This window comes from Amblyomma mixtum, chromosome 5, assembly GCF_055824585.1.
Source record: "Amblyomma mixtum isolate Tamu chromosome 5, ASM5582458v1, whole genome shotgun sequence".
Classification (NCBI taxonomy): Eukaryota; Metazoa; Arthropoda; class Arachnida; order Ixodida; family Ixodidae; genus Amblyomma; species Amblyomma mixtum.
The window spans coordinates 150,735,612-150,759,920 of record NC_143016.1 but is presented as its reverse complement, the minus strand read 5'-3'; the positions used below and the strand labels follow the sequence as shown (position 1 = coordinate 150,759,920).

General features: G+C 50.1%; 1 protein-coding gene across 1 annotated transcript in view; it reads right to left on the bottom strand.

Moving 5' to 3' along the window:
* Nucleotides 1-167, bottom strand: part of LOC149344148 (uncharacterized) — a 44,294-nt gene extending 44,127 nt beyond the window's left edge. The window contains exon 1 of the mRNA XM_089542561.1: nucleotides 43-167. Coding sequence (XP_089398687.1) covers nucleotides 43-160 — 118 coding nt within the window. The 5' untranslated portion in view covers nucleotides 161-167. The remainder of the gene's footprint in view (nucleotides 1-42) is intronic.
* Nucleotides 168-24,309: the final 24,142 nt, after the last annotated feature.

The following is a 24,309-nucleotide window of genomic DNA, read 5'->3' as shown; positions in this document are numbered from 1 at the left end:
CGCCGCCTGTCAGCGAACGGCCCCAAAAAGCAGGAACCTCACCTTTGGATGACACAGCGAGGGCAAAGATGGTCACGGCGCACAGGGATGCGACCTGCATGATGAGCGCTCTGAATTCTGCCAGCTTCAACAGTAGCCCTGTATAAAGTGGCGTGGTCATAAGCCGTCTGATCGACGGTCCGATCTTTTTCTTTAGTTCTCTTATCCCGATAAAACGCACCAAGGGAACACATGGGACCTGATAAGCACTCTCCATGGATTCTTATGAGCAATGTCACACTCTGGGCGCCATGAACCGAAACTTCAGAGCTGAGTAGCTGACGTCACGATAAGCGAGATAACTGTCCGATACCTCTGGACCGTTGCAGCTTGGGAGCCGCTTGCCTCAGGCACAAAAAGTGATTATGGCAAGCGCAAGCAGTTAGGATAAAGCGAAGGAATGGAGGAGGGGGGGGGGGGAGGGAGTGAACAGAAGATGGCTAGATATCGACCAGTTACTTTCCGCGGTGTGCTATTCACCCTCCTCTTTTCTTTCTTGAATGAAAGAAAGGATCAAAGGCTCAATAACCTTCTTCAGGGGCGCTATGCCGGAAGGCCCGAGTTTGGCGCTCGCCCGAGTTTCATCCGAGTTTGCGATGACGGACAATAAAATGTAGAGATAAAGCCACGTAAAGGCGATACAAGCGCACCCTGCGCGCCGGTTTCCCGCTTCAAACACCATACACTGCGCAATACCAGGCCGCAGCGCTACCTGAAGTTATCAGCGCCATATCAGCAATCGCGAAATCGTGACTTGTCTGCTATCTATCTGCACACTCGCCGCTAGCGGTTTGACACGCCTTTTCGGGCGCGCCATAGGCGTGTCTTCTCTTTCAGGCTCTATCTGTCTCTCCATTTCCGAAGACGAACAGTGCGCACTAGGTGCACTCTTGTTTCAACCCTTTCTCTTCTCTCGAATACGTTAAAAGGCAACAGATAATATTATGAACATTTTGTTCATTTCCAAATGTAGTTTAAAATCTGAATCCAATGAAGCATTGTTGAAAAGCATAGCTTTAGGAAATTAACAAAGATTTGACACTTTCTGCCGCTAGTGGCGATAGTGAGGCCATTGCTTGCAGCGTGGTTTACATACGAACTAGGGCGGCAACCCACCGTGCCGAAAACGAGAGCGCTCCTGCGCTGACATACCGCCGATAGCGCTGCCTTCGACTGGAAAGACTGGGCAACTACTACACGCGGAATCTCTTATTTTTCGGCCATTGCGATAATACATTTTATTGTGTCGTATATAAAAATATAACAGTCATGCATCTTCTGGCTTGCATACTACACAAAAGCAAAAAACTGAACTGCACTGCACCGCCGCGTCACTGCTGCTCTCTGCAGTGACCTCAGGTGGAGTTCTCCGCTGCTACGGCCGCTGCCGCACCCCGCTATGGCCAACCATTGCTTTTAGTACGCTCTTGGCGAATCTCAGCGGTAGAAATTGGGCGTGCGGGCGGCTGTGATGCGGTGTGAGAAAAAGTGTGTTTGGCTGTATTCAATGATTCATTACGTATGTCTGTTGTGTGTGACGCCTCTTTAGTGCACTGCGGAATCAAAGAGCGGGCTACCTAGCGACACAACTCATCCTATGTCATCATACGCTGACTAAAAGCTGTGAAGGTGTTGGCGCGCGTACCTGCGAAGTATTTGTTTACGTCGCGCACTTCAAGGTTTTGCGGGCTGGTTTTGTCACTAACGTCGATCGCCTTTGTATACAGCAGTGACATCGCAATAATATCGTTCGGGCAGATGAGAGATCCTGTTTGTAATAATGGAATCGGACTTATAACAGAGAAAGGTGTTACGGTTGTGAAGTACGCAGTGCTTGCGTGCTGAAAATTACAAACTCTTTATTGCACTGGGTCTGGAGCAGCGACCGTTTGTCGATCCCGGATGTGTTTGACACATTGATGCTGAGGTTTATCACCGATGAAAGGACGGCCAAGCCAAACACCTGTGATGCGATGTTGTTGGAGTAGGACGCGCTCCAAGCACCGTTTCGTCGTCGTGCTCCGTGTTGGACACCTTGCAAGCAGGTGTGACGCGCCGTCAGCGTTGTGCTGTGTCTTACGTCGTGGTTGCAACAGGCTATAGTGTTGTGCAATCTTGGTATTCGAGCGAAGAAATCGGCGGCTGTCGCCACGTAGCGTGTCCTTCGCAGAGGTGCTTAGATTAATCAGCGGTGTCGTCCGTTTTGCCTGTTATATTTCGATGGTCAAAATCGTCGATGTCTGTCAGCAATCAGCACAGCCACGCAGCACACCTGCAGCCGGCAGGGATGTTGGGAGTGGCCCATCTATAGCGCGTACGCCTATAATTTATGTACGGCACACCGGGGGCGTGACCAATGGTTTTGATTGACAGGTGAACTCGGAGCTAAACTCGTGAACGGTGAAGTGCCCCGAATTCATCTCGGGATTGTCACGGCGGCAGCAGCAGCACCTGGGTCATGGCTTCCTCTGACGGCAAATGTCAGTACGGCTGGCTGGACCCGTTTGCTGCCATGGCCGACGACGAATTCCAGCGACATTTTCGCCTCTCCAATACATCGGTACGATGGTTGTGTAAAGACTTAGGCGACGACCCACGCCTGCGGAGAGTGCGTACCGGGCCTCATTCGCTTTCGGTCGAAGAGCAAGTCCTCTACGCCCTCCGGTTCTTCGCGACCGGGAGCTTCCAGGGGAGCGTCGGCGCCGACCGCTTTATTGGACGCCACCAAAGCACTGTGATCCGCTGTGTGAGGGACCTCTTCGACGCGCTTATCGAAGTGGCTGTGCAGAAGTGGTGGCTCGCTTTCTCCACGACTGCGGCCGAACGTGCGTATGTTAAGGAGCGTTTCCTTCTGTGCGGCGGCATCACAAACGTCGTGGGGTGCGTCGACGGGACCTACATTGGCGTAAAGGCCCCTTCGAAGTCCAGCCCTGACATGGTGAAGACCAACTATTTCACGAGGAAGGCACATTATGCATTGAACACAATGGTTGTAAGAATGCTCTGTTTTTGCTTTCATGCATGTCACGGTTAATGGAATGTTCTCCTATTTATTAGTGATAGTGGTCCGTGTACTGTTCAGTGTTTGTTAGTGGATGTTAAGGAACCCCATATGGTCAAAGTTATTGGCAGTCCTTCACCATGGCATGCCTCAACGTTTGAGTTACTTTGGGGCACTAAACCTCAAAAACCGCTTGCGTTTATCAGTAACTGAGAAGTTTTACACACAGTGTAGATAATTTTTTGTTTTACCTCATGTTTGCGCATGAAATAAGTGCATGGTTTTTTCCAGCTATTTCATGCATGCATTTTAATGGGTGTTTAAACGGTAGCATTTGTGTCACTTGGCAGATTGCATTCTTATGCAATATTCATAATCGTAAGTCGCAATAAATGTTTCACTTTGGATGAAGTGGAAAAGCTCCTGCCGGAAGCACTGGCGTCTATAAGCCAGGAAAACTGGCAAAACTGTTGTGTTCATGTGGAGCAAGTTGAGGCTGAAGCATGGCAACGGGATATGATTGTTGACGCTAAAATTGAACCGGTTGTCTTCAGCATTTCTGACTCGTGCAACTCCTCCTCTGGTGAATCGAGCACTGATTCCATTGGTGAAGATTTGAGTGGCATCGAGGAACTTGTGTGACTTCGAATTGATGTGTAATACACATGCTACCGAGGAAAGAGAGAGAACTCATCGGTTTGCTGTGATCACCTTTGTGCGTGTGTAGGTGGAAATGTGCAATATGTGTGCATGTGGGTGTGTGTGTTGATCAGCCTACCGAGGAAATTGTAACATTTCTATCAAAAATGGTAACATTTCCATCAAATCATTGCATCATTGAATGATTGCAATTCATTGCATCAAATTGTATCGGGCAGTAACTTGTAGTTAGGTGGTGAGGTGGTCGTGTTAATAGTGTCTGTATAGAAGTAGAATTTATAAGGGAGTGCAAATAGTACTTTTTCCAATTAGAATACGTATACTGGTACACGTCGTCAATGTGTGCAGTCTTTTGAAGATTCATTGCAGAAAAATACAGTGGAGCTTAGTCAAGCGTTGTGTCAATTATTCGAAAAGTATCTGAAAATTTGAGAGCAAATTGGATTCATTTACAATATTTTTGAAATATATACTGTTTAATTCGTTCGACTAACTGAACAGAAATTTATTCAATTATGCTGTCCAAAAAGTTGGAACATTCACAAACCCCTAGGCATTGTCCTCATTTTGTGTGTGAGGGTTGCGAATGGTATGTATGGGTGTCTGATCTTCATGTCCTGAAAAGGATTTCCTGGTTTGGTGTTGTCTTGTATTACTGTCAATCTCTGGCCATTTTGACATGTTATGCAGTGCCAGTGTTGAGGTAGCCAGTACTGTATGTTTTGTACTTAATTTTTCGGAGTTGTGAATGATTTCCAGGTGGCTCTTGCTCAGTTGAGTGTGATCTTTTTTCTTCCGAGTCATGTTTCGAGTTATTTCTACGTTAGTACATTGGTCAGGTTTTCGTTTTATCAAATAGTGTTGTTCGATGGCTCCGCATTTTTTTTTTCAATTTTGGAGCACCTGACTGATTGTGTGTTGGTTTACATCCACTGCATGTGTCCTTTAATTTGTATGCACTGTGATCCATGCCACTGGCTGTTTACAGGATAAACCATTTCTCGCATACACTGGGGGGGGGGGGCAGCATTCTTTATTGTCCTGTCTCATTTATTGTTTGCTCTTTCGAAATGTTTTTTCCTAGCGTTTTACATCTTTTTCTGCATTCTTACTTGTCGCTCCCACAGCTTGGAACTCTTTTGACCTTGCTGCATGAAAATCCTGCCTGAGCAGCTTCTGCTCTTCTAGGAGAGCAGGGAAATATAGCCAAGCTGACTCTTGAGGCAGTACTATTTTCTGCCACTGTGTGAATCAACACTATGTTCACAATTTAACACTTTGCACGGGAAAACAGGCCATATCGAGGTGGTGTGTGTAAAAATAATTTGACCAATCTTTAAATATACTGCTCTTTTGCCACATATAAAAGCCAAGTTATAGAGCTCTCTTCAATGACAAAGGAAAACGCGCTTTGCTTAAGAACGAAAGATATCTGAACAAAAACAAAATAATTGCAGATATGCACAAGAATGTGACACATATGCAGTAAAAAAATAGGCGATTAAGAAGTCTAGAACATGTTTTCTGCGCTCCTGCATGATAAACCAGCATTCTAAATTAACAGACATCTTGCTTCTGAACTTTGCGACCAGTAAAAAAATAATTGTTCTCGCCAAGTCCTTTGGGCTACTCTACAGCACAGTGCCAAAGTCGGTCCCAGACTCTTTTGGCGAAGACTGGATCTGCCGCTAACCGGTTGCACGGAACAATTCATAACATGTCAGGTACCTTAAGAGAGGCCCACAAAAAAGTGGGCTCCTCGGCAACGGCGAAATCGAAAGTTGCAGATGGCCACTTGTTAATCGGGGCACTGCAGAGCACTCTCCACTGTGCTAATTAATTAAACCCGAGGAATGAATGCCATCTTTCGCACAAAGCTCTCGCTTGCATCTAAAAAGTATAGTCACAATGCTGCAGAATCGGTAAGAAAACCGGCACTGCAGACCAAAAGCCGGTGCGAGCTCACTGACAACGAATTTCAGACAGCTCACATTAAGGCGGTGTGCATCTAATGAATAGATGCATGCAGTTAATTTCAGAACACGGCATAATATTCAAGCGATTCTGAACAAAACGGGTTTTCTCATTCAAGTGACGATAAATTCAACTTGCGATGGAAACAAAATGTGCGAAAAAAAAAAAATTCTCACCAAGCGGGAATTGAACCCACGCATTCCCATTGCCTGTCGACTCTACGGAGCGACGCGTTAGACCACACGGCCACAGAACAGCTTTTCTGTTTCTTTATTGCCTGGCTTTGGCTCATGACATTGCACAACAAAAATACACATAACGCTATATACATACGACACTGTCGTGGTCAGCCAGCACGAGACTGGCTTCGTCAGGTTAAAATTCCCGCCACATACACAACGGCTCTAGTCTTGAGAGCCACTCGGGAGGCTCCGCAGCTGATTTTGGATTGCAAGAAACCAGTCCATGCTTTCCCGAAAATAAATTCGGGCCGGTCGTGCGTCTTTGTCACAATGGTAGCCTGCCATTCTGGAGCGCCATATACAGTGGAGGCCCAAGAGCATTATGAGATCAAAAGGTGCCCCATCCTCATTATCAGTGCTTAAATAGCGAATTCCGTGCGCGTCAAGTGGTAGCTCTTTCTTTATGGTCCTTTGTAACACGTCCCAAAAATAAACCCCTTCCCAGCAATGCAAAAAAACATGGTCTATTATTTCAGGTTGTTTACAAATTAAGCAGTTCGATCCCCACGGTAAAAAGAAACGAACGAAATTTAAGACTACTTATGAGCTTTGAAGGCGAAATAATTAGTTTGTTCATCTGTATTTCTTCTTGGTTTGTAATGACACACGTACCCATTAGCATGCACTCGTAAGGCAACGTATACAGGGCATTCACCTTTATGCACCAAGAAGGAACTCCGATATCTAAAGTGCACTATAACATATTTGCAAACCCCTTGCCGAATCAGCTGTAGTTTGCATTGTCGGCTGCCACTGGACATTATCAGACATAATATTTCAGGGGCCGTTCCTTTTAAACTAACCCACATATTGCCCGTGCAGTTGTACAGTTTTTGCAGCGACTCTCTGGAACTGGCAATGCTTTAAATTGTCCTTGCAAAAGCCTTTGATCGTGCACGGAAGAATTTTCTGTTGTGACGTTTAGGACACTTTAGTGTTTTTGCAGTTGTCTACGAAGGAATACGTCTTTTGTACAGCAATTGCTCTACAGTAATTGCTCTAAAGTACAATAGCAAAGTCATTTCCATATAATTCTGACACCACTTGCACAGGCTCTAAGAAATTTTAGTTGATTTAAACCGTTGTGCATAGCATACTTGCTTTTCGTGCGTGCTCTGCTCTGGAACTGAGAAACAACATTAAAAACAGAGCAAAACAAAGTGTAGCGTCCGGAATTATGTTAACTGAGGTGGTATAACAAGCGGTTGTCAAACATGACGGATTTTTTAGCGTTAGCTCTACTCACGCGTGAACAACTTCGGAATAAGCCTCATGCCGGTACTTTGACCTACAAGAGCAGCCAAGGTGAAAGCGGGACTGTCTATTTCACTACTGTCTAGCTATGTGTTTAGGCATAGTATATGTCATGTAATCAAGTATTAGTTTGGACCTTGAGTGTCCACCAATGGTTAATTATGCAGTTGTGTCGACTAATTAGTGCGCCGTGTTAAATAGCGTTAATTATTTATTTGCAACCATAACCAAACATTGTACAAATGGATCGAGTATTATTCCATTGGAACGCTTGGGTCAAGTGCATATGCACGCACTGTGCTAGTCAAAGGCTCGAATAATTAGCGTTAACTTGTTAATCACAATTAAGCCCACACTGCGCTGCAGCATAGTCATGTGCCATTGGAAAGCTTAGGTTGAGTGCAAATTAGCTGTGTGCGGCGACTGAATTTCTTTGGAGGATAAAAATTCTAGAGGCCCGTGTACTGTGCGATGTCAGTGCACGTTAAAGAACCCCAGGTGGTCAAAATTTCCGGAGCCCTCCACCACGGCGTCTCTCATAGCCTTAGTCGCTTTGGGACGTTAAACCCGATAAACCAAACCAAACCAAACCAAATTCACTGTGCTAGTTTGCTAATCCAGTTAATTAGGGCTAATGAAGTAACCGCAGTGGAAAGAAAACTTCGCTACTACATCCGGTCATATACCATTGAAAAGCTTAGGTGAAGTGTGAATGCAGAATGCTAGTAATCGACCCGAATAAATTACCTTTAGTTAGGTATTTGCAGTTGAAACCAAAAGCAACCATAACCGCAGAACCCGCTCTACTAAATATGTTTAACAGCGCTTAACCGTTGAGACTTATTGTGTTTTGCATAGAATGTAGCAAGCTTATGGGGAACCTAGGATGAAGTTTGTCGTGTCTATAGCAGCAACATAATACTGCCATGCGTCCACCGGCCCGGAAGGCGGCTGTTTGGCGCACTTCTGATCAGCAGCCGCTCTGTTACCATTGCGGGGAAGCCGGCCACCTGTATCGCCGTTGCCCATACCGTGAAATCGGCCTCCGGGGTTTCCCACGTGACGCTCCTTGTCCCCGTTTCGGTGAGCGACCCCAGGAAATAGAGGAGTACCTTGCTGCCCATGACACCACCTCTAACCGCCGACCCCGATCTCCGTCTCCCGCACGCGTCACGTCGCCCAGCCGCCAGGCTTTCTCAGATGGACTTCGGGGCCGGTCTCCAAGCCCGCGCCGGGGAAACTGAAAGCGGCGACCTCAGGGGGGAAGGTTGCTGACAGCGGATATAACGAAGACCCCCGAACGCCGCCGGAGCGCGATGCCGAGATCCCGATGCCGCCGCAGCACGATTCTGTGAACCCGAGTTTCCCTGACACCGATGCAGTTAGCGCCGACCTCCGCATTCACGTTGACGGGCACCCAGTGACTGCTTTAGTCGATACAGGCGCGGACTTTTCGATCATAAGCAAGCACCTCGCGGATCGCCTCAGCAAGGTAAAGACAGCCTGGGATGGACCTCAAATTCGTACTGCTGGGGGTCACCTCATGACGCCTGTCGGAAGATGCACTGCTCGAATCACCATTGCCAATTCTGCTTTTGTTGGCACTTTTGTTGTTCTGCCGCACTGCTGCAAAGACCTGATCCTCGGAATGGACTTCTTGCGTGAGCATGGTGCCATCATAAACCTTCCTGATCGTCTGGTAACATTTTCGACCCCTGGAACGATTCCAATCGACACCGAACCACGCAGAGTGGCCCTGCGCATAATCGACGCCGATGTGACCGTCCCTCCGCGATCCTGTGCCCTCGTTACCGTCATTTGTGACGACCTGTGCAGTGCTGACGGCGTAGCAGAACAGAACACTGCGCTTGTACTCTCTCATGGGGTCTGCATCGCCAGAGGTATCGTCACGCTACGGAACGGCCTGGCAGATGTCCTTCTAACGAATTTCGGGACCGAACGGCAACACATCGCCAAAGGCACTGCGGTCGCATACTTCGAGGGCATCGCCGAAATTAACGACTGCCTTGCCCTCCAGAGCGAAACGTCCAATTCTTGCACACCTCAGCTGGTCCTCGACGTGAACCCAGGCTTAACCCCAGCCGATAGGGAGAGCCTAGTCGGCCTACTGCATCAGTTCCAAGACTGTTTCTCGTCTACGTCGGCAGTCAAACAGACGCCTCTCGCTAAGCACCGCATCATTACGGACTGCAGTACCCGACCAATTCGGCAAAACCCATACCGTGTCTCACTGCGGGAGCGTGAAGCCATAGCTGAACAAGTCAAAGAGATGCTGCAGGATGGTGTTATTCAGCCGTCGAGGAGCCCGTGGGCTTCGCCTGTGGTTTTGGTTAAGAAGAAGGATGGTAGTCTGCGATTTTGCGTTGACTACCGGAAGCTTAACCAGGTTACCAAGAAAGACGTCTACCCGTTACCACGCATTGACGACTCTCTTGACCGGTTGCGGCACGCGCGCTACTTTTCTTCGCTGGACTTAAAAAGTGGTTACTGGCAGATCGAAGTTGACGAGCGGGATCGCGAGAAGACAGCGTTCGTGACGCCGGATGGCCTTTATGAGTTCAAGGTCCTTCCTTTCGGTTTGTGTTCAGCTCCAGCAACATTTCAGAGAATGATGGACGCTGTTTTGTCGGGCCTGAAATGGCAGACGTGCTTGGTATACCTGGAGGACGTTGTTGTATTTTCGCCAACGTTCGAAGAACACCTCCAGCGCCTCTTGACCGTGCTACAGGCTATACGATCTGCCGGCCTGACGTTGAAGCCCGAGAAATGCCACTTTGGTTATGAGGAGCTCCTTTTCCTGGGCCATGTCGTCAGCCATCGTGGAGTCCGGCCGGATCCTGCTAAAACAGCTGCCGTCGCCAACTTTCCCACTCCTTCGGACAAGAAAACGGTCCGGCGTTTTTTGGGCCTTTGCGCGTATTACCGGCGGTTCATTGCCAACTTTTCCCGACTTGCTGCACTGTTGACGCATCTTACAAGAGAGGACGTCCCATTCACGTGGACAGAACAGCAGCAGCAGGCATTTGATGAATTACGGCGACGGTTGCAAACCACGCCTGTCCTTGGTCATTTCGATTCTCGTGCGGAGACTCTCGTCCACACAGATGCCAGCAACGTGGGTCTCGGTGCTGTACTCGTCCAGTGGCAGGACGGCGCTGAGCGCGTAATAGCATACGCCAGCCGCACTCTGTCTCGTGCCGAATCTAATTATTCCACGACCGAAAAAGAATGCCTTGCCGTGGTATGGGCTGTGACAAAATTTCGACCTTACCTGTACGGCCGACATTTTCAAGTTGTAACCGACCACCACTCTCTCTGCTGGTTGACGAACTTACGGGATCCCTCTGGCCGCCTTGCGCGTTGGAGCTTACGCCTTCAGGAGTTTGACATGTCCATCGTCTATAAATCAGGGCGCCAGCACAACGATGCGGACTGCTTGTCCAGATATCCAGTCGAGGCTGCGCGCGACGACGACGAACCGGACTTTCCTCTCATCGCAGCCGTAGACGCAGCGACTATTTCCAGTCAGCAACGTGAGGACCCGGCGCTGAAACCTCTCATCGACTTCCTGGAAGCACGTACCGAGGAGGTTCCCCAGCCCTTCGCAAGAACCCAGTCCTCCTTTTGTCTGCGCAACAACGTGCTGTACAAAGCCAACTTTTCTCCAACCGGAAGCGACTACCTCCTCGTCGTTCCAGCGAATCTCCGTGAAGAAATCTTGCAGGCGTGTCACGACGAGCCCACCGCAGGTCACCTCGGCTACGCCCGCACTCTGGCTCGGATCAAAAAGAGCTATTACTGGCCTAAGCTTGCGGCGACTGTACGACACTATGTGCGCACGTGCCGTAATTGTCAACGACGAAAAACACCCCCTGTCAAGCCAGCTGGACTTTTACATCCCGTTCAAGTGCCCAGACTCCCGTTTGAGCAAGTTGGCATGGACCTTCTCGGCCCTTTTCCAACTTCATCTTCGGGAAACCGGTGGATTATCGTCGCTACTGATTACCTTACGCGCTACGCTGAAACCAAGGCCCTCCAGCGCGGCACAGCAGCCGAGGCTGCGAAATTTTTCGTGGAACGCATCGTCCTCCGGCATGGCGCTCCAGCACTAATTATCACGGATAGAGGCACCGCTTTCACTGCCAAACTCTTGGAATCCCTCATGCGGCTGAGTGGCACTACTCACAGGAAAACAACCGCCTACCATCCCCAGACGAATGGCCTGACCGAGCGCCTCAACAAAACTCTCGTCGACATGCTGTCCATGTATGTTGACGTTGAGCATCGATCTTGGGACAATATCCTGCCATATATTACTTTCGCGTATAACACGGCTCAACAGGAAACCACGCGGAGGACGCCCTTCTGTCTGTTGTACGGCCGCGAAGTGTCGCCAATGTTGGAAGCAATGCTGCCCCATGATGGCCGCGACCCCGACGTTGGCGCCGAGGAGTTCACGCTTCGCGCAGAAGAAGCTCGACAACTTGCAAGAGTGCGCATCCTGAACCAACAAGACCGTGACGCCCGACGTTACAACCGCCGCCACAGACTGATGACGTTCGCCCCGGACGACAAAGTGTGGGTATGGACCCCCATTCGACGCCGTGGCCTTTCCGAAAAACTGCTCAAGCAGTATTTCGGCCCCTACCGAGTTCTCCGTCAGCTAAGCGACGTAACCTATGAAGTCCTCCCTGATGGGGCTTCCCGGACTACTCGCCGTCAGCAGAGACCAGAGATTGTTCATGTAGTGCGGATGAAGCCCTATTTTTCGCGAGACATTCAGTGACTCAGTGCTGTGCGTTACTCTGTTTTTTTTTTTGTTTCTTTCTCCCTCTTTTCTTCTTAAAGCATCGGGCCGATGCTCTTTCCGAGAGGGAGGGTAATGCCGCGTCTACAACAATAGCCGCTCGGCGGCTGTTCGGCACGCAGCTCGTGCGCCACGCGGTTCGCTGCTGAAGAAGACAAAGCTCGACGTTCCATCCTGGCCGTCTCGGTGTGCGCTGGCATCATCTCGGTGTTGGCGTTCCTCTGCCGTCTGGACGCGGCACTACCTGTACGAACTGCTACGTGACAATACGCAGCTTAGCGATAGTAGAAAGTAGCTTTGGGTACATTCGTAGTGCTTTTTCACGCCACCTTCATGCGCTTGTTGACGTGAGCTTGCAGGCTGTAACGAAGGCACACGTGCCGTGTGTCAGCTACCTGGGATACACCGAAGGTGGTTAGGCAATGATTGCTATCACCAAAACGCAGGCATCTAATCTCTCAAAATATGATCTTGCGTTTGGTGCGGCCCCAGCGGCTGGCGGCCGCAGGCTTCATTCGGCGAATGGAAGAATTGCAGCGCCACCTGGACATTGCACGTTCCCATCAACTGTCGCAGCTACAAAAAAGGTGCACTTGTTTCTTTTTCATCACTGTCCACATAAAAGGTCGCGGTGTCAGCGTGGAGGGTAACATACTATTCCCGTGAGCATCCATCACACGGCGTTTGCGCCGCAAATGCGCAAGGAAGCATTTAAATTACACCTGTTTTACATTATTTTACTTTGGCACTTCAATTTACAGAACTGTTCATTTTTGTGCCTTCAACACTTTCCATACCCTGAGAAAGATGGTGTATTTTGGGTGTTTCTGAAAAAAAAATTTGGTTAAAGAATCTTGACGTTTAAAAATAATGCTATACACTGAAATGAGACAATTAAACGGGCCATTTTATTATATGAGGTACCTTGAATAATTTTCTCTGTCGTTATTTTGAAAAAAAACTTTAACAAAGGTGGTAAAGGCATACTTCAGTTCTCAATGCTCCACGGTGCTGAGATTAATTTGTTCCACATTTCGCTCTACTATGTACAGTTTTGCATTCCAGCAAAGCATGGAATGTTATGCTTGTATTGAAAACTACAAACTTAGAGAAACTTAGGAATACGCATGATGTCTCCCTGTAAAAGAACAAATGCCGCAGCAAAATCAAATTAGCTCACACAGCTTAATTGTGAGACATTCCAGTGGCTAAAAAAGACACGGACGAAAGGAGAAGAGACAAGACGAGAGGTGTCTTTTTTAGGCGCTGGAATGTCTCACAGTTGTACTAGCAATCAACTAGCCCAGCTTTCTCTGCTTAGTCGCGCAGTTTTCGGGTTGAAAACAATCTCTTCAGGCGCTATATTTAGGCACACCATTGGCAGAAATAGTCGGGCGAACCCTTCACAGCGACGGCTGCATCAGTTCCTGTCCAAATGTAGTGCCAATCCTAGAAATGAGACATGTAACGTAGGTATAACGTAAACACTCTTTTCAAAACGACCACTGACAATAGGATCATTGTCATCATCATCAGCAGCAGCACCAGCAGTAGCCCGACTATGCTCATTTCAGGGTAATGGCTGTCCCATGTCTCTCCAATTAACCGTGTCCTTTGCCAGGTGCGGCCAACCGGATTCCCTAGTTAGGTGCCTGGGGAATATGAACTGTATTTAATCCGCAAACTGCTGTGCGTACAGAGCTTCTTTCCTGACTTTTGGTCTCTCTGTTTATATCGTAAATATGTAAAATAAATCCTCAAGTTTGCTAATTCTCCTGAAGGCTTCCCTCTGCAGTCCGCCCACCTCCTCCTCATGCGGTAGAGCCGTCGGTCCCGATGCCCGATCTCATCAACTGGTGGTAGCGGTTGGATGCTACGACAACCAAGCACATCACCATCAATAGTTGTTTGTGTTCTGATTCTGTGTTTGTAATTCGCGTCGCGCCTGTGTGTTGACGCAATTTTGCTGGGTTTATTTCGTAACTTTTGTCTTTGTTTCTTACCGAAGTAAAGGGGTATGTTGGGAAGCTTGTCGGCGCCGAATTATAAATTCGGCCAACGATCAAGCCGCCCACGATATCCTTACGATGTACAATTACAGACAACTTGTTATTTTTCTCACATGTTCCTTCTTCAAGAAACACTCCACTAACAGTTCTTTATTGTCATGAAGGAAGCTTTGTGGACGGAGAAATAGACGGATATATGCTCGACTGGCTGCTCAATGACTGGTTCTCAGTGACGAGGTCTGCGCAAGTGTTTCGCGAGGTTGCCACAGCCGTGGGATGGTGGGGGTGGAAAACCTTTATGTGCAGATACACTTCAGGAGGTTATACATGAGCTGACCCAGTGGGGGCCAGCCCTTACAAGTACTAGGTGGAGGTCCCTAGTTCGGGAACCCAGTGGCGTCGGCCGCCGCCCGGGCTCGCGCGACCAAGGCCCATTGGGCCTGCAGTACAGAACAGCCGAGCAGGGTCGCCTCCCAGTCCTCCCGGGTTGGGTTGGGGTGAGGGGGGATAGCAGGGTTAGAGGGGCAGGCCCACACCATGTAGAAGATGTCCGAAGACTTCTCCGCACAGTGCGGACAGCTACCCGAGAAAGAAGGGTCGAAGTGTTTAAGAGCTGCCGGGCACAGCAAAGTATTAGTATACAGGCGGAGCAGAAGCCGCTCCTCTGCCTTTGAGAGACCTTTACACGGGCGGGGATCAAGACCGTGGCCAGATTGGTTTGGTTTATGGGGTTTAACGTCCCAAAGCGACCCAAGCTATGAGAGACGGCGTAGTGCAGGGCTCCGGAAATTTCGACCACCTGGGTTTCTTTAACGTGCACTGACATCGCACAGTACACGGGCCTCTAGAATTTCTCCTCCAAACAAATTCCGCCACCGCGGCCGGGATCGAACCCGCGTCTTTTGGGTCAGCAGCCGAGCACCATAACCACTGAGCCACCGCGGTGCCCCGTGGCCAGATTGATAAAGTAAAACAATGTTTTTGATGGAGTAAGCGGGAGTGAATTCGAATTCCTCCCCGTCAGGGCCGGAGGGGAATGTCCGGTGAGAGAGCGCGCGGGCGGTGGCCTCAGCTGCCTCATTTCCCTCAAGGCCCACGTGAGCAGCAGCCCAAACGATGCGCTGGTGTAGACGCTGTTTTGGAGAATGTGGTAGGCTAGATACGGTACCCAGTCCTGCTCGACGTTCCGACAGGCCCCTCGCGAGTAGGAAATAATTGTTTTAAGCATGAAATGCTTTTAGCCCCCGTTGTCGGCAGTGTGGTGACGTCACGCCGAGACCGAGAGCCATCATCCGGGCACTGAAATCCACTCATCCGGGCACTGGATTCCAGTCATCCGGGCTCTGAAACGAGAACATCCGGGCACCGTGCGAGACTTGAGATTTAACGAGGCTCTCTAAGCCCTCCTACGCGACCGGCATGCAAGCGCCGGTTGGTCTCCAAAGGAGTCACAAATAATAACTGCTGCCAGTGCCTTCTCAATGTTTATCAAGATATCAGTCGCTGTGCGTTTGATAATGCACGGAATTATAATTTCCGATTTCTAATAACGCGTGCAAAAAGCACATAAATGCCACGATACACTTCGTTGTCATACGTGATCTCTTAGGGGCTTCGCGCATCGAAGCAAAGCCGAACAGGCGCACAGGGGCCCGGGGGAGAAGCGCTGCGTTCAAAGGGCAAGGCATCGCGCCGAACGGGTGGTGGCGTTCCTCCCTTCCTGTACGGTGCGGTTCGGGTGTCCACCGAGATGACATTAGGCCCGTAAACATTTCATGCTTACTCTACTCTCCGTTACGGGAGAGGCAGAGATTTTTTTTTAATTGCGATCAGACGCAGCCAACGCAATGACGACCTCCTCCGCGTGTGTTATTTCACGTCCCCGGGAGAGACGCCGCTAGGGGGCCAGACGAAGAGAACGCCGTTCGCTAGTGCTCCTGCCTCGACGCCTCCTTACAACCGAAAAACATCAACGCAGTAGAAAATGGAGCACTCCATCGCTTTCTACTGATCAAGCGAAATCCATGGATACCCGCTTTACATCCGTGAGTCCCGATTTCGCCATTTTCTGCCCGTCGGAAAATCCAAGGCAGAGAACGCCGCGCTAGGCCTAGGCGGCGTCGGGCCGTCGGCCCGAAGGAACGCTGCTACATCTCACGCCGCACCCGTGAGGATGGCTGACGCTGATGCGGCGGCGTCGGCCGGAGCCACGACACCGCTCGAAGAGAATCTTCAAAGCGACGCCAACGCTACCGACAACGCTACCGACAACGCTACCGACCACGCTAACGACAACGCTACGGACCTCTCGCAGAAGAGAACAATCGACAATGGGGGATGGTTCACTGCCAAATACCAGAACTCGAGACGGATTGCCGTTCCGGAGGCCGGGACAGACGCGGCGGACAATTCAGCGCTGAGCCAACCCAAACTCAAGTGGAATCCCGTTCGGCGAGATAAGCTACCTCCTTTGCCAAAAAACGACTTCAAAGTCATACTTAGACCGAAGAATGGACTCAACATCAGCGAACTGAGCACGCATCAGATGGCCCGGGCTATAACTAAAGCATGCGGAAAACCGGACATCTGCAACGAAGGCCGCTTCCTTATAGGGCTGCGCAACGGATCCAACATCGCTATACTCAGCACGCCAAGCATGGAGACTGCCAGTGCTGTGCAGTGTATTTCGAGTCTGCGCTTTGATGCAAAGAACTATGCAGTGACAGCTTACGTGGCCGCGCCGGACAATTCATGCAAGGGTGTCATTCATGGAGTGGACGCCGGGACCACGCCAACTGAACTACTCTCACATCTTCGGGTACGTACCCAAGGAGTCAAAATACTTTATGCAAGAATGCTTGGCAAATCCCAAAGCGCGGTCATTACCTTCGAGGGAAAGATCGTTCCGCGCTACGTCTATTATTACGGCGGCGAGATACGTTGCTACCTCTATCGATCATCGCGGCAAGTTTGTTATATATGCTTAAAGGCCGGACATAGGGCGGACGTATGCCCGACACCTGACGTCGTCGTCTGCTCTAAATGCACCGAGCCAGTGATCGAGGACGGACACTCCTGCGAGCCCAGGTGTGTGCTATGCACGGAAGCGCATCCTACAGGGGTAAAGGAGTGCAAGGAGCGCCTCAGGAAACCGAGACCACGGACGAGAAAAAAAGAGGAACCAGGCGGCGGAGACAACGGCGGACGCGGCCGGGCCCGGAAGCGCTGGTTCAGCAAGGACTCCAGTTCGAGATCCACGTCCAAATCGGCATCGAGATCAGGTTCAAAGTCGAGATCGGCGTCCAGGACCCGGGAGGATCCAGAAACCAAAAAGAAGCAGCAGCAGAAGACCACACCAAAAAAGGAGGAAGCAACCAGGGTGAGCTGGAAAGAGCATCTTTTCCCTACCTCTCCCACTGCTCCACAAAACACAAACACACAGAAAACAGTGATAGGCAACAACGCTAATGGGGAAGTTAACGCGGAAGTTCAAGAGCTAAGACAAATAATTCAGACGCTCAGGGCAGAAAACGCCGAGCTGAGGCAGAAACTAAACGATCTGATAGACGAACTAAAGGCCCAAAGAACAGGGCAGAACAACACTAACCCGCAAACAGATGAAGATCACGCGACAACTATAGGGCGCCAGGAATTTACAACTGCCATGGTTGCTGTTAACAATGCACTGGCAAATCTTAGCAACCTCATCTCCAACATCCAAGACGAGACGCGCAAGGATAGAGAGCGTCTAGTACAATTCACAGCCATGAAATCCAGAGGAAAACCCTATAACAGGCCATCTCAGTATGGCGAGCAACCGTAAACGCTCGGTCAAGTTGGAAACCCTCGAAATATGGCAGTGGAACTGCCGTGGGATCCGCCGAAAGCAGGGTCTTCTTAAACAACACATCACAAATTGCACCTCTCCGCCAGACATAATCGCCCTACAGGAAACCGGCTGCTCACTCACTCTCGCGGGGTACTCCGTCTACGAGGGGCAGGAGCAAAGCAAGGTCGCCACGCTGGTTGCGAAAGCAGTCACCGCAATCAGACACGACATCGACGGAACGGACATTGACCACGTCCTTATAGAAATCATTACCCAAAAGAGAAGCCAAGAAAGCACCTTCCTACTTAACGTGTACAGCCCGCCAAGCCAGAGGAAAGCCAATTTCAGCTACCTGCTAGGCAAAGCAGAAGAAGCAGCAGGCAAGAACGGTATCGTTATTCTGGGGGACTTTAATGCCTGGCATAGAAGCTGGGGCTACGTTCGGGAAACCCAGAAAGGCAGGGATCTAGCCAGAGAAGCTGATCGTAGAAGGCTCATCCTCATCACTGACCACACCCAACCCACGCGAGTGGGGAACAGCATCAACCGAGATTCGTGCCCAGACTTATCATTTGTCAGAGGGGTAAGGCACGCAAGATGGGAAAACGACGGCGAAACTCTAGGCAGTGACCACTGCATCCTGCGCCTTCTTATAGAAACCCTCCCGATCAGGAGACAACATGGCCAGGCTAGACTGACAAACTGGGAAGCCTATAAGAAATCGAGGGCACAGTCTGAAGACGCTGAGATCACCGACATAAAAGGCTGGGTCGCAAGAATCAAGACAGACTGGCAAAAACTAACCCGAAAGGTCGCCATCACTACCAACACGCCCGAGGTGGACAAACATCTCTTACACCTTTGGGACGCCAGACGGGGCCTACTAAAAAGGTGGAAAAGGCAGAAGCATAATAGGCGGCTCAAGCGTAAGATCGCTGAGGTCACCAGACAAGCCGAAGAATATGCGACGGAGCTCTCGAGGCGCGACTGGAACCAAAAGTGCAACGAACTTCAGGGGACTCTAGGTTGGGCCATGACATGGGCTTTGCTAAGGGCTCTCATAGACTCAACCACGACAAAATCCGAAACTCGTAAGACGACCCAAAGGATCGCGCACCAGTTCCAAGGCACTGACGAGGAACTACTACAGAACATCAAGCAGCGTTATATCGGCAATGCAACACACGCCGACAGCAGCTTGGCATACACGGGCAAAGCGAATCCCGCTCTGGACGAACCCCTTACCATACAAGAAGTCAGACACGCTGTGATGTCCGCCACAAAGAACACAGCACCAGGGAGGGATGGCATCACTAATGCCATGATAAGAAATTTGGATGACAATTCAATCAAAACATTCACAGAATTCGTCAATAAACACTGGGAACAGGGGACCCTCCCGGACGACTGGCGACATGCGGAAATAGTAATGATTCCGAAGTCCGGAAAGACTCCAAACCTGGAAAATCTTAGACCAATTTCCTTACATCATGCTTGGGAAAAATGTACGAGAGAGGTGTGCATCACAGGTTGCAGACCCACCTTGAGGACAACGAACTCATGCCGCACACTATGTTTGGATTTCGATAATACCTATCGACACAAGACGTTCTCCTGCAGATCAAGGAGGAGGTGCTTACTACCGTTCCAAAATATGGAGAAAACATCTTGCTCGCTCTCGATCTTAAAGCGGCCTTCGACAACGTCAGTCATAGGGCTGTGCTGGAGGGGCTTAGCAAACTGGGTTGTGGGCAGAGAATATTCAACTATGTGAAAGCCTTTCTGACTAACCGAACCGCTACCATTGGAATAGGAGGCATCAGGACTGACACCTTCAACACCCCCGAAAAAGGAACACCGCAAGGCTCTGTGTTATCACCTATGCTTTTTAATATTGCAATGATTGGTTTAGCAAGGGCGCTTGAAGAAATTGAAGGAATCAGGCATGCCATCTACGCAGATGATGTCACAATCTGGGTGACAAGGGGATCCTTAGGAGAAAAACAAGAGCTTCTTCAGCGAGCAGCAGACACGGTCAACGCATACGCCCGACACTGTGGACTCGCATGCTCCCCTGAAAAATCCGAGGTGCTCAGAGTCTACAGACAAGGGTATGATCTGCAAAACTCCATAGATATCTACATAGGGGAAACGAAGGTTCCGGAAGTATCGAATGTTAAGATCCTCGGCATGTGGATCAAAAGCAACCGTCGTATTGATGACACGGTCAGACAGCTAGCAAATACCACAGCACAGATCACCAGGATGATTGCAAGAATTTCCAACAGAAGAAGAGGTATGAAGGAGGAAGACACATGTAGGCTAGTACAGGCCCTCGTGGTCAGTAGGATCTTATACGGCGTCCCCTACCAAACACCGCTCGAGCAAGAAAAGGAGCAGTTAGAGGCAATTCTTAGAAAAGCATACAAATGCGCTCTCGGACTGCCGGTCAACACTTCGACGGAGAAATTCCTTAAACTGGGCATAAACAACACAGTAGAAGAACATATCGAGGCCCACCTTCTCGCGCAGAAAACAAGACTGGTACTGTCCGCAACAGGCCGAAACACGCTGCGGTTGCTCGGCATGAGGGACGCTTTGAAAGAAATCAATAGCACAGAGAGCGTTCCAAATGAAATCAGGAGGATCATTGAGATCAGCCCGATTCCTAAAAACATGCATCCCGATATACATAAGGCGAGAAGAAAGGCAAGATCTGAATTCCACGAAAGAAGCTTCGCCGGGGCAAAAGACGTATTATACGTTGATGCAACAACATACAGACACCGATACGGCTCGGTAGCCAGCGTGGTGGATCACCAGCTCAGGGAAATCAACTGCGCTTCGATAAAAACCAACAACATCCTCGAGGCTGAGGAAGCAGCAATTGCACTCGCCATCACCCATCAGAGTGACGAGCCCCATGCACACATCATTACAGACTCGCAAGAGGCGTGCAGAAGATACAGCAGTGGACGCATATCCACTGCAGCCATTCACATACTCAAGGCGAGGACGATCACTTTTACGAGTTGCTTCATCACGTGGACACCAGGCCATGAGGCTGTCAAAGGGAACCAATGTGCGGACGCCAATGCCCGAGGATACGCCAACCGGGAGGCGCGCACCGAAGGGGAACTGGACGCAGTCACTAGACGGTATGGAGCCATCTTAGAACACCAACGAGCCCTCCGTAGGGCCTACCCTCCTCCCCACAAAGACCTTAGTAGAGAGCAGTCGGTTGCCTGGAGACAACTGCAGACTAATACATACCCCAATCTGAGTTTACTCAGCAAAATTTATCCTTCCACATATGCCAACAAATGCCCGCTATGCGGTGAACACCCAACGCTTTACCACGTTACATGGGCCTGTCAGAAAATGCAGGCAGTGCCGATAAACAACACACCAACACCGGAGCAGTGGGAGGCTGCGCTGTCCAGCTCGAAGCATGAAGAGCAGCTCAAGCTGATCGACAGGGCTTGCAAGACTGCAAAGGCCGCTGGGGCCCTGGACTGAGGGCTCCACCTACTCTTCGATAAAGAACACTTGTTGTACAATAAAGTTTTTCATTCATTCATTCACGTCCCCGGAAAGTAAGGCCGTCACTGTTTTGGATTGGTGGACGACTGCGGCGTGTACCATCCCCCATGGTGGGGGCCGGAGGCATCTACGTAGAATACGCCGGGTTTCGATCCATAGTGGCGGACCATTGCTTCCGCCCGCGCCATGCGCGGGCCACTATAGTCCTCACGGTTCATGTTCGCGGGAAGAGGGCGCACGTGGAGGGCGCATCTCCACTGGGATGGAATACGTACTCGCTCTTCCATAAGAGTGGTGTGTTGGATGTGCAGTCGGGCAAGGAGGCGAGACCCGACGATGTCTTCGAGAGACATGTGTATTGGTTGGTAAAGTGGGCTTCCCGGAACTCCCGAAATGTGTTCACCATGCCCAGCCCGGGAGGCGCTTGTTGGAGGTGTTCGCGGTGAGGTCCAGGGCCCGCTCAATAATTTTGGAGCCGTTACCAGCGAGAGGAACGGGATGTTCTCCCACATAAGTGGTAAGAAATTCCCGCTTGTCTTTATATATCTACATTAAAGTCCCCACCCACCCTGCCACCCTGGCAGCGTTTCTGGCACAACGTTGTCAATGCCAAAGCATGCAGCGCACGTCTGTCACTACCACCACGTAGCTTAGAGCACGATTGAGGTCCACATTGTTCTAAAAGGGCAGTTATGCACCTTCCCTCTGGTTCAGGTGTCCACTGAGATGTATGAGACATATACTGCGCATTTCATTTCCTCAAAAACAAATTTACAAATTTTACCCTCAGCTTTCCAAGCCCCTGCGCTATTGGTTTCGCGGCTGTGCGAGAGAGATTCTGCGGATTTCATTTCCTAAAAAAAATACCGAAGGCACTCTGAAAATTCTAAAGTGAGCTTAGCGAAAGCCTTGTGGTCAACCCACTGCTGCTTCCCGAACCGCTCGGCGCCGAATTACTGGGCCGCTTCGGAGCCATGCGTCTCAGTCACTGGAATGCGAGACGTCTGGCGAAGGTGAGGGCGTGTAGCTGCCACCGCCGACGCGCGCGCGCTCGTTCTACCCCTACTGTGTGACGTCACGGTTGCTTTGAACAGCTGCGCCCCCTACCGGCGCACCGGCTGTTAAGTAGGGCAGGATGTTGTGCTTTTATTCTCTCCTTTCCAAGATCCCGTTCCATTGCTTTCGCAGCTTAAAAGGTGTCTACTGCTGGTTACAACGGCGACAGCAACGGCGACGGCAGCACTACGGAAAGCAGAAACGGGCGCCTAACAGCTGCGCTCTATAACCCGTTTCGATCCGTCCCGGCGACTCGGCCGTCCAGAGGAAAGAGGTTCCAACAAGTTGAATTTTGGATTGGAAAACGTTTATTGTCAGCACTGAGCCCTAGTGGGCATTATACTAGGTGGCTTCGAGCCCATGGCTCTTGGCGACCTTGTGAGCCCACTCAGTGGCCCGGACTTGCGTCAACGGGTCTGAGCTGGCCAGTATGGCCTCCCACCGCTCTAGAGAAGGGACTGGTAGTAGGTCCGCCGGTGGCGGCGCCTTTTTGCAGCTCCATAAAATATGGTCATATCCGGCTATCTCGCCGCATTGTTTGCAGGTAGCGTTGTGTTGTGTTGGATACATGTGTGCTAGTCTCGACGGGCTAAAGAAGGCTCGCGTCTGGAGCCGACGCCACGTTACCTCCTGGCTTTTGTCGAGCTTTTTGTCTGGTGGCGGATAGATCCTCCTTTCCAGTTTAAACTGATTGGTGTATTCGTAAAATGATATGAATGCATCTCTCGTGAAATTTGGGGACTCATGCCGGCTCACTGCTCGGCTGACATAACCTCGAGCTATACTGTGAGCCAATTCGTTTCCCCTGTTCCCCGAGTGTGCCGGCACCCATATTAGTTCCACCTCTCTTTGGTCCCAGTCTTTATGTTTTAATATTCGTTCTGCCTCCTGGGAGATCATACCCCGCGCAAAATTGTTGATAGCCACCTTGGAGTCGCTAATTATGGTGACTGCTTTGGTGCTGGCCATTGCGATGGCGATAGCCGCCTCCTCCGCTGTCCCTGAGTTTTTTGTTTTGACCGAACCGGCCGTTAATGTTTCACCCGAGTCGTTCACGACCACGACCACAAAGGAGTCGCCTCCTTCGTATTCAGCCGCGTCTACATAGGTTGTGTATTCCGAGCCTTCGAGCTTGGCTCTCCTCCTGCCTTCGTGAAAAGCAGGGTGCATGTTTTTTGGAAGTGGTTTAATAGTGAGTAATTTTCTAACTTTGGTCTGCAATTTTGCCTGCGCGTTTCTTTCCGGAATTCTATCATGTAATCCTAGGTTGCTCAGGATCTTTCTCCCCGGGGGTGAGGTCGCAAGCCTCCTTAATTGCCCAAATATATGTGCCTCGCATAGTTCCGTGGTGGTGTTGTAGATCCCCAGTTTAAGAAGTCTTTCCGTAGGAGTGCAGTGGGGCAGCCCCAATGCTGCTTAATATGCCTGCCTTATGATCCCATCTATTTTGTTCTGTTCCGCCAGCCCTAGCTTGAGGTAGGGAACGGCGTAAACTATTCTGCTTATCACGAAAGCCTGAACCATTCGGCAGAGATTTTTCTCTTTGATTCCCCGTCTTTTGTTAGCTATTCGCTTTATGAGCCTGGTTGTCATGTTAATTGTGGACTTAAGCCTGTTTATTGTCTCTGTGTTCTTTCTATTGTCGTGTATTATAAGTCCTAGGACCCTGATTTTGTCAACTCTGGGTACCGGAGTCTCATTTACCAGTACGTGAATGTCTCCTGCGTTGGTATCGCGTTTGCTAGCCCCCCGGATCACCAGAAGTTCGGATTTGCTTGGCGAGCATTTTAATCCTGCCCATTCCGCGTATTCCTGGACAATATCGATCGCGTGTTGGAGATTTTGTTCTATTTCCCCATCGTTTCCAGTATGCG